General features: G+C 40.6%; 1 protein-coding gene across 2 annotated transcripts in view; it reads right to left on the bottom strand.

The window, feature by feature from the left end:
• Positions 1-7,899: 7,899 nt before the first annotated feature.
• Positions 7,900-10,566, bottom strand: part of MERTK (MER proto-oncogene, tyrosine kinase) — a 130,766-nt gene continuing 128,099 nt past the window's right edge. For both annotated transcript variants that reach the window (XM_075862899.1, XM_075862898.1), the window contains exon 19: positions 7,900-8,919. In XM_075862899.1, coding sequence (XP_075719014.1) covers positions 8,433-8,919 — 487 coding nt within the window. In that variant the 3' untranslated portion in view covers positions 7,900-8,432. The remainder of the gene's footprint in view (positions 8,920-10,566) is intronic.

The raw sequence follows: 10,566 nt of genomic DNA, 5'->3' as shown, positions 1-10,566 counted from the left end.
GTCTATTTACGCGCCGTCTTTTGACAGCGGCGCGTAAATTACGCCTCGTGTGAACAGACAAACGTCTGCCCATTGCTTTCAATGGGCAGATGTTTGTCAGCGCTATTGAGGCGCTATTTTCAGACGTAATTCGGGGCAAAAACGCCCGAATTACGTCCGTAAATAGGCCGTGTGAACATACCCTTAGTGTTAGCCTTTTCACCAGCTAACACTGCCCCGCCTTAGCAGTGGATGCTGTCAATCAGCCAGTGGTTATTACTAAGGTGGTAGTAATAAAGTTAAAAAAAAAAAGACAGAGACATAGAAAACATTTTTTATTGAAATAAAAACCCCCATACAGCCTGCGTTAACCATATTATTCAGAATAAAAAAAACGCCATCATCTAATTCAATATAGTCCAACAGAACCTATAAGAAAACACAAAAAAAAATTATTATTATATTACCTTTCCTGAGTCTATTGCTGGAGCCGCAATGTCAGTGACCTGGGCCCTATGTCTAATCCTATCATGTGCGATACTGTCTGCTGAGCCACTGAATCTAATCCTATCCATATCTATAGGGGTCGTAGTGCTGTAGATATGCGGTCTTCGAGATAGAGCTAAAGGAGTCGTAGTGCTATAGATATTCTGTCTTCGATATATATAGCTATAGGGGTCATAGTGCTATAGATATGCTGTCTCCGAGATAGATATACACACACATACTTTTTTTTGGGGGGGGCATATGTATTGCCCCTGGCTAGTAATGCTGAATCGTTGGGTCAGTTAAGAGACCCAGCAATGCAGGCCGTTGGACATGAAGAGAAGTTGGGGGGGGCAGGAAGGACTTTTACACTGGAACCCATGAGCCCTTAGCTACGCCTCTGTGGACAAGCATGTACATTAAGGCATTAACATTAGCACAATGTAAAGCGTCGGATTAAGTGGTGTAAAGCTGCCGCCACTGGACTCTGGAGCAGTGGAAAGGTGTCCTGTGAAGTGACAAATCGCCCTTCTCTATCTGACAGTCTGATGGATGGGCCCGAGTTTGGCGAATGCCAGGATAATGTTACCTGTCTGCATTGCGCCAACTGTAACATTTAGTGGAGGAGGGATAATGCTATGGGGTTGTTTTTCAGGGCTTGGCCTAGGCCCCTTAGTTCCAGTGAGGGGAAAAATTAATGTTTCAGCATACTAAGACATTTTGGACAATTGTATGTTTCCAACTATGTGGTAATAGTTTGGGGAAGGCCCTTTTTTGTTCCAGCATGACTGTGCCCCAGTGCACAACGCAAGGTCCATAAAGACATGGTTGGGTGAGTTTGTGGTGGTGGAACTTGACTGGCCCGTACAGAGCCCTGACCTCAAAATCATCAAATACCTTTGGTATAAACTAGAAAGGAGATTGTGAGCCAGACCCTCTCATCCAACATCAGTGTCTGACCTCACAAATGCTCTTCTGGATGGATGGACAAAAATACCTACAGACACACTCTAAAGTCTTGTAGAAAGCCTTCCCTAAAGAGTAGAAGCTGCAAAGGGGGGGGGGGGACCAACTCCATATTAATGCCTATAGATTTAGAATGGGAGGTCATAAATTCTTCTGTTGGTGTAATGTGTCAGTGTCCCAATACTTTTGTCCATATAGTGTGTGTATAAGGGCTGATTCAGACGAACGTGGCATTTTTGCGCACGCAAAACACGCAGCGTTTTGCCTGCCCAAAAGCCACTTACCTGCTCCGTGAGGCCGCCATCATTATGACACGCCATTTGGATGTTTGTAAACAGAAAAGCACGTGGTGCTTTTCTGTTTACATTCATCCTTTTGACAGCTGTTGCGCGAAACAGGCAGTTCGCACGGAGGTGCTTCCGTGCGACCTGCGTGGTTTTCACGCATCCATTGACTTCAATGGGTGCGTGATGCGCAAAATACGCCGAGATATTGAACATGTCTCGCTTTTTACGCAGCGGACAAACGGTGCGCAAAAAGCACGGACTGTCTGTACTGCCCCATAGACTTCTATTGGTCCATGCGAGCCGCGTGAAAACCACGCGGCCTGCACGGACGCAATTCACGGTCGTGTGAATCCGCCCTAAATATGTACTCCACTGTTGTGATAATGTCACAATAGTCTATATTAATAAACTTTGATTTATGTGTGTTTGTAAATGTATATTCGTATGCTTAAAGGACGGGTGTCGCGAAAACATTTTTTTATATCAATTTGCTTTTAGTGTTTTATTAAAATACATTTTATTTATTTGTGTTTTACTTTTTTTTTTCTAACTTTTACTTCACTATGGGGGCTGCCATTTTTTTCATGTCTGTATGTGTCGATTAACGACACATACAGAGATGGAATACGTCACATACAACCACATAGAGAATGCGAACGGGAGCCGTTCCATTCACTATGGTGTACGCCGTCTGTGTGGGAACGGCGCATGCGCCGCACCCACACAGTCTAAATGGAAGGTCTTCGGCCGAGCGACATCCGGCGCCATTTTCTTGTGAACCGGAAGCCGCGGCCGGACAGTAAGATGACTACTTCCGGTCGCGGCTTCCGTCCATATGTTCAGAAGCGAGCGGAAGGAGCGGACGGACCGGGAGCTGCGGCAGCGGCAGGAGCAGGTAAGTTATGTTTGTGTTTTACTGTGTGATTACTACTGTATGTAAGCCTACTACACGGTGTATTCGCTCAAAAAATGGCGGCACACAGTGTAGGAGGTTTGAACATTCAACCCCCTCCTTTCTCCTGGCACTAGCCAGGAAAAAGGAGGGGGGATTGTTTGAGGCCGCTAGAGCGAGTGTGTCTTCTCAAATTTTGCAGCATAAAGCAATGTGGTGGCTTTACCACATGCCAATGCTGCAATTTTGGGAATTGCTCCCTCTAGTGACCAGCACAGAGAAATGTTATAAATTAGAATCTAATTTATAATACTTCCTGACCTGTTGAAAAAAATTTGAACAATGTCTAATCATGTATATACTAACTGTTTAACTAAAAATAAAAAATTCTAGCGACACATTCCCTTTAATTTTGTTGTGATGATGTCACAGCCATGTGTGTGTGTTTATAGTCTGCACTCAATTGGGATGATGTCACAATAGTATATGTTTGTATTTCTAGGCTGCACTCTATTGTGAGGATTCACTCACAGATTACAGCAGATTGCTGTGGGTCCCAGCAGTAGGATAACATGTGATCATCTTATGGTTGGGGGACCCTTCTAACAAAAACAGATTGTTCAAAGTGGACATCTATAAATGCAAAATAACTACAATGTTTTTTAGATGCATGATAGACTTGAGCTAAGCAAATACCCATTGTTATACAAATACATTGCTAAATGTCAAAAACTATAACAAAAACAGAATTGGTCACATAAATAAGAAATATATTCTTTATTTAAACAAGTAAAATAATAGAAAAATACAGTGTACATTTGTAATATCAATTTACAATTAGATGCTGCTACTTGAATCTTTTTACTGATTCACAATGAATTGTAATGTTTTTAATTGGTGAAGTTTGCTTTCATACTGTATAAGGCCCCATGCACACGACCGTTAAAAATCTCCGTAATTGCGAACCGTAGCACAGTCCGCAATTACGGACCCATTCCGTTCTATTGGCCGCAGATACCTTTCCGTATCGCTACAGATAGAACTCTCGGGAATTATGGAGCATGTCCTACTTTTCGTATTTTACGGGTCGTGCTCCCATACTTTGTATGGGAGAATGGGCTGAAAACGCGGGCTGCGGCCGCCGTGCCTGCAATCGTGGGCCGTGATTACGGGCACGGCCGTGTGCATGAGGCCTTACACATACATTTATTACATACAAAGACATGAAATGCACTTAGTGCCAAGGATAGCTGTCACATTTACAGATTTACAACAATGTCTATAGATAATGGTGCAAATCACAGCTGAAAATGGAAACTTGAGTAGTAAAATAAAATGCTCAAAACTTTACAAAATATACACCAATACCTGAAATTGAAACACAATTTTTATTCATATATAGACACCAATATCATAATGCTACCGCTTAGAGTTTTAACAGTTTAGGAAAATTCTCGAACCTACAAAAAGGATAGTAAATTGAAGATTAATAACAAAAACATATTAGTGATCGTATTATCTGGTTCATAAAAATGACATTAAAAAAAGTAGGCAAAAAGAACATTCATTGAATATTTCAATTTATTGCAACGAAGGAAGAATAAGACCATATGAAATGCTAAACCTAAAGCATACATCTACAATCCAATAAAATCTATTGTTTATTGCTAGCAGGCATTTTAGGATATGGAGTTGCGGACTTTTGTGTTTATGGTATTGTCTATCCCTCGATTACTACTTTTTCTTCTGTGTCCTCCAGAAACACTTCACACATACAGTTTTTGTGGATATGGTTTGCAACGTTTTAAATTTTTTGCTTTTGTCTTAGGGCCTGTTCACATCACTGCTCCTTTCCGCTGAGGGGTTCCGTCGGGTGAACACCTCAATGGAAAGGCAAACGGAAACCTTAGCTTCAGTCTCCCTCACCGTTGATATCAATGGTGACGGAAACCTAGCTAACGGCGTCCTTTTGTCACCATTGTAACAGGGTTCCGTCGTTCTTGACGGGAACCAATAGCGCAGTCAACTGCGCTATTGATTCCTTCAAAACAACAGAACCCTGTCACAACGGTGACAAAAGGAAGCCGTTAGCTAGGTTTCCGTCACCATTGATATCAACGGTGAGGGAGACTGAAGCTAAGGTTTCCGTTTGCCTTTCCATTGAGCTTGAGAGAATGAATTTCATAGCTCATAATTACTGGTTGATTGTCAGAGAGACATGAAGGGTGCTTTATGATAAGGGGGGATGCTCTATGATTTGAGAACAAGGGGCCCATAACAGTTTTGGCATGGGGCCCACTGTTGCCTATGTCCGCCCCAGCGCTAAGATATTAGAAGCATTAGACATAAGCCGTTTTCTGCAGGTTTTCACTTGACATGCTCTGTTGAGCGTATTAAAGCTCGGACATGAAAAACTGCCGTTTTTCACGTCCGAGGTGCATCCGTGCTGCACCCCTGAAGGATGTGTTATCACGCATCCCCCATAGACGAGTCTATGGAGGGATGCGTGAAGCGCAAAAAAAATAGGACATGTCTTTTTAATGAACCCTTCACACGGTCCATTGAAACAACGTCCGTGTGAACGGCCCCATTGAATTACATAGGTCCATGTGACGGTCGTTGTTTTAACGGCCGTCACATGGACGTGATCAACGTTCGTGTGAATAAGGCCTTACTTGAATATCTTACTTGGAACCCCACCCTCCAACATCCGTGCACCTACCTGATCTCACTACCCGTGGAGCTGGTTGGCAAGTGCCTTTTCTTTGTTGCATTTTATAATCGGTTATATGAATTGTAGAAGAAGTTAACAATATTAAAGGGTTTGTTTACCGTAGATTAATTCTCTTATGCTGTTCTATGGCATTTTGATCTAGAAAAACAGGGTCCCCCATTTAAGACCCCTCTATTAGCTGTCCAAGAACTACATCCAGCATGACTGGAGAACGGGAAGCCATATTTAGGTTTTCCTCTATACGCTATAGATATACTTTTGGTGAGTCTATGGACTCCATGTACAGGCTTGGTGCCTTTACTGGAGCTACAGAACATTTGGAAGCCTACTCGTGTGTTTGCTCTCCACTGTTCAACGAGAATTGGTTACTGTTTTTTTCATAATTAACATTATCTTATATATTATTAGAACATATTTAATTCTCTTGAGTATTCAGTTAAATGGACTTATTCTTTTTATTGTTCCCTAGCACTTTTTTTAGAAAATGTATATAATTACTGTTATTTTTTAGCCTAATTTATTTAGGAAAATTTTGTTTCTGCGGTACCTACTGCTGAAGGAGATTTTCGGGGAGGTTGTACACTTGTTCAAAGAGTGGGTCAACAGTGAATGTAAAGGCACATGAAAGGTCAGTCAGCTGTCAATATGGAGAGAAAGCTTTTAAATTATGTATTCCAAGAGGGCTCTGCAGAGGTGGGACCACGCTTTAATATTCATCGGCAGACACACCAATATAAAATCAGAAGATTTACTAATTATATGTTAACTTCTACACCTCAAAGCGCAAAATAGATTTCTTATATTATTCTAAAATGATTTGTGCAAAACATGCAAAAAACATTTTGAAGACCGCAGGTGAACAATGTGACCTGCATGGCTGCTAACTTTTTGTAGGAGTTGACTATTAACTTTTTTGGACATACCTACACATTAACATGTCTTTCTCTCAGAATTTGTATATGTAGAAACGTATTTAACCACCAATTCTATATGTAAAGAGTAAAATAATCAAAATACAAAGTTGAGTAACCTTGTAACTACTTATCTTGTACTGATTACATTCACCGTTAGAACTTTCAGTATTACTTGCTGGCTTCATTGTCTGCAAACTTGTTCTGGTGATCTAGTGGAATCTTTAATCTGGTGACTAATACAGAGTAGATGGATTTGTCGGACTACAAGTTTATCAAGTGTTTACAGTGATAACCAGCAGAATTGTAAATACAGCTCTGAAGTATAATCAGGGGTGTACTCCGGATCAGCTTTAAATCAGTACAAGATATGTAATGTATGTACAATGCTACTTAGTCTTTTTTTTAAGTTCTGTTCTATTATTTATTATGTTAGGTTTTTCTCAAGCAAATTAGATTTATTTTTCTGTAGACGGGAATAATGTTAGCAGTACAAAGGATGTTATATTCATTGTTTGCATATCTGAGAAAGAGCAATGGCTGATATAACCTGAACAAATTCCTTGGAACAGTGAAGCACAAAACAAATTATCACATTACAATATCTATAGCGGTGGTGGTCAACCTACTACATTTTGAGGCCCTCAATTCTATCCAGGGGCCACACCTTTTTCAATGTCCGGTCTTCCACGTTGTCTGGCAGAGGTGGCTGCACATGCACAGTCAATTTTTAATATAGTCTATACAAAGTAGATCTGTGTCAGTGCTCTTCTATTCTGTGTACATACACTGTTCTGTGTCACACACAGCAGTGTATCCATACTGTACAGTATACAGATGCAGGCCAGGGGCACATGGGGAGCACCTGAAGACTGCATGCAGCCACAGTACCGCCAGTTGCACACCACTGGTCTATACCAATACCACATCAATCATCCTTTAAAAGGTTATGTTGCACAATAGAAATGTGATCAGTATATTGGGAGGTGAGGACTCAAAGTGCAAGTACAATTTTAACTCCAAGTTTCCAACGTGACCTTGTTTTACCGAAGAAGAGAGGCAAAGCGTGAAACTGGTACCTTATATAGACATCAAGATTTAATTTGGCCTAAAGTGGCTGACCATTTGAGAATGAAGGGATTAGTTTATAGTAACTGTCACAGAATGTTATTGAATCAGGTGACTTGTCTGAGCAAACTTTTCACTTCACAGCAGGAACGAGCCAGAAAACATTACTTGTAATATCAGTGATGTTTGAGTTTTAAAGAGTTTTCCATTTGCTGTAAATAAGCTAAAAGTCACTGTATAACGAATAGTGTTGTCATTTTATAATACACTTTGCGTTTCAATTCCTCACTATTTCCAAGATCTCTGTTTGCCATCGGTGAATGGAAAGTTCTATACATGCACCTTTCCTAATTCGCTTCTCACGTGCCATGCGTCTGAGTCAGTTAGACATGATCAGGGCAGGTATTCAGCCTCTGAATAAAAATAAAAAAATTCCATTTCACTGTTGAAATTAGAATTGTGAGAAACTAAAACACAAAGTATATTAGAATATAGAACAAAGTGAATAGGCTTTATATATATATATATATATATATATATATATATATATATATATATATATGAAGTATTGTATTGTATTGTACGTGATGTACTTTCTATATCAACTATTATCATAAATGCCCTGTATTTATTTGAATATACATTTTGTTTAAAGTGCTAAATTAAATATTTGGAATGCAAAAGGGAAAGCTCTCCAAAGTTAAAGGGGCTTTCTGAGATTTTACACTGAGGATACCTAAGGACTCGCCATCAATGTAAAATCTCAGAAAGCCCCTTTAATATAGAAAGGGGAGGTAGACATGTTTTTTAGCGCGTGTCTGTTTCCAACACAACCCCCACTAGGACTAACTAAGGCACAATTCTGAATCCCACTAGACATGTCTGGAAGCACTTCAATCATATTTACACCATTTTCTTGCATCAATACAAATCTATATATTTATCTGTTTATGTACATCACTCAACTATATTTCTCTGTACAGAATACTGCATGGTATTTACATCCATTCAATGCCAAATAATGCTTTCCAAATTCTAAACGGATGAAAAATAAAGGCAATCCTGGTTTAGCAAGTAGAAGCAACGTTGTAGGATAATGGTTTGGCCCCCTAAACTGGGATTTCAGAGTCCTCTGCGGAGTCGTCAGCATAGAGAAGGTCTTCAGTCAATGAATTGCCATCCAGAAGAGTGTCGCTTTCACACCAGGGCACTCGGTTACGTTGCATGCTATCATGTAACAGCAGAGCGCAAGCTTGTTCTGATTCGCCAGCCAATTCTTCAGGCGCACCCTCCAAGATATACCGCTCTTCATCAAAATGACTGCCATGGACCTCCACCGTGACCATTGTGGTGTCAGACCTGGAGGGAGTGATCTGAACATACTTGGAATCGACATCCATGGATAAGTCACTCATCTCGGGATCTTGTGTGAGAAGTTCACTGTCCTCAGGTAAGCTTGTATTAATATAAATAACATCTTCTTTGTTCATTGCAGGAGGCAATTCTTGAAGAAACTTCTCCAGTTTATACTTCAGTTCTGTGAATGTAGGTCGATCGGCTGGGTCAGCTCTCCAGCAGAGATACATCAATTCAAACCTGGAGGAGTAAGATAAAACTTTTTCATTATACAGGACAATAAACTTGGATTAACTTGTCGTGTCATATGAACAATGGATTTCCCTGCTATCAACAATGCACATAGAAAAGTCACATAAAAGCTGCCTTTGTTATGTAAGAGACAAAAAAAAAATCCTAAAAACTGATGCTTCTATGTTTCTTATTTTCATAAATCATGTACTTAAAGAAGCATTCTGGTTAGAAGTTACCCCCTATCCGTAGGGTAAGGGGTAACTTTCTAAATGGTGGGTGTTCCCGAACCCCTCGTTAGAACCGAGCAACAAGTCGCTCATGCGCACTGCCGCTCCATTCATTATGGCAGCGCCGTAAAAAGCCGAAACACTGCACTCAGCTTTCTCCGGCGCTCTCAGAGAATGAATGGAGCAGTAGTGCACAAGAGCGACCTGTTGCTTGGTTCAAATGAGGGGCTTGGGGTCCACGTTCTTGTAAACGGTGGGCGTCCGAGCTGTCAGACACCCACCGATCAGCAAGTTACCCCTAAGGGTATGTATGTTCACACAGCTTATTTTCGGGCCGAAAAATCGGAAGCAGAACGCCTCCAAACATCTGCCCATTGATTTCAATGGGAAAACGGTGTTCTGTTCCGACGAGCCGTTTTTTTAAAAAACGGCCACGAAAAAAACGGCTGCAAAAAAGAAGTGCATGTCACTTCTTGGGCTGTTTTTGGAGCCGTTTTTCATTGACTATTGAAAACCGCTCCAAAAACGGCCATAAAAATCGCGAGTGGCTTAAGAAACGTCTGAAAATCAGGATCTGTTTTCCCCTGAAAACAGCTCTGTATTTTAAGACGTTTTGTATTTTGCATGTGCCGGAAAACGACCGAAAAATCAGAAGCAGAATGCCTCCAAACATCTGCCCATTGATTGCAATGGAAAAAACTGCGTTCTGTTCCGATGGGCCATTTTTTTACGCGTCCGTTTTGAAAAACAGCCGCGTAAAAAAACGGCTGCGAAAAAGTAGTGCAGGTCACTTCTTGGGACGTTTTTGGAGCTGTTTTTCATAGACTCTATTGAAAACCGCTCCAAAAACGGACGTGAAAAACGCTGCAAAAATCGTGAGTGGCTAAAAAAAGTCTGAAAATCGCGAGCCGTTTTCCCTTGAAAACAGCTCCGTATTTTCAGACGTTTTTAGTCTAGTGTGTGAACATTCCCTCACCCTAGGGATAGGGAGTAACTTGTTGAAACCAGAATACCCCTTTAAGACTCTGAATGTCAGTTCTCATCACTTGAAATGATGAGGAGCCTGCGCACCGTGTCTGCAGGATCATAGAAAAAGACCGGGCTCACTCTTGGGCGTTTTCACAGATGTTTTGCCATTTTATAGCAGCAGCCAGATGTGCAATGTTGTAAGACAGGAATTTATGCATTTCCATATACACAAGGAGTAAAGTGAAAATAGTAGTTTTTGTTGTTGTATTTTTTTTTTTTACTGTATTTTGCTTTAAACCACTGCAAGTAGGTGGCACTGTTGTGCAATTATTCATCATTAACTTCAATGAGGAAAAAAAATATATTGAAAATCACGTATGGTACCAATGTAAAAAATACACACATAGTTTTAACAAATGGTTTCAATAGAAACATTTCATTTCCGATTACTATTTTT

The sequence above is a fragment of the Rhinoderma darwinii genome, chromosome 4 (genome assembly GCF_050947455.1).
Source record: "Rhinoderma darwinii isolate aRhiDar2 chromosome 4, aRhiDar2.hap1, whole genome shotgun sequence".
NCBI classification, from domain to species: Eukaryota; Metazoa; Chordata; class Amphibia; order Anura; family Rhinodermatidae; genus Rhinoderma; species Rhinoderma darwinii.
The sequence above is the reverse complement of the archived record's forward strand: the minus strand, read 5'-3'. Positions and strand labels throughout refer to the sequence as shown.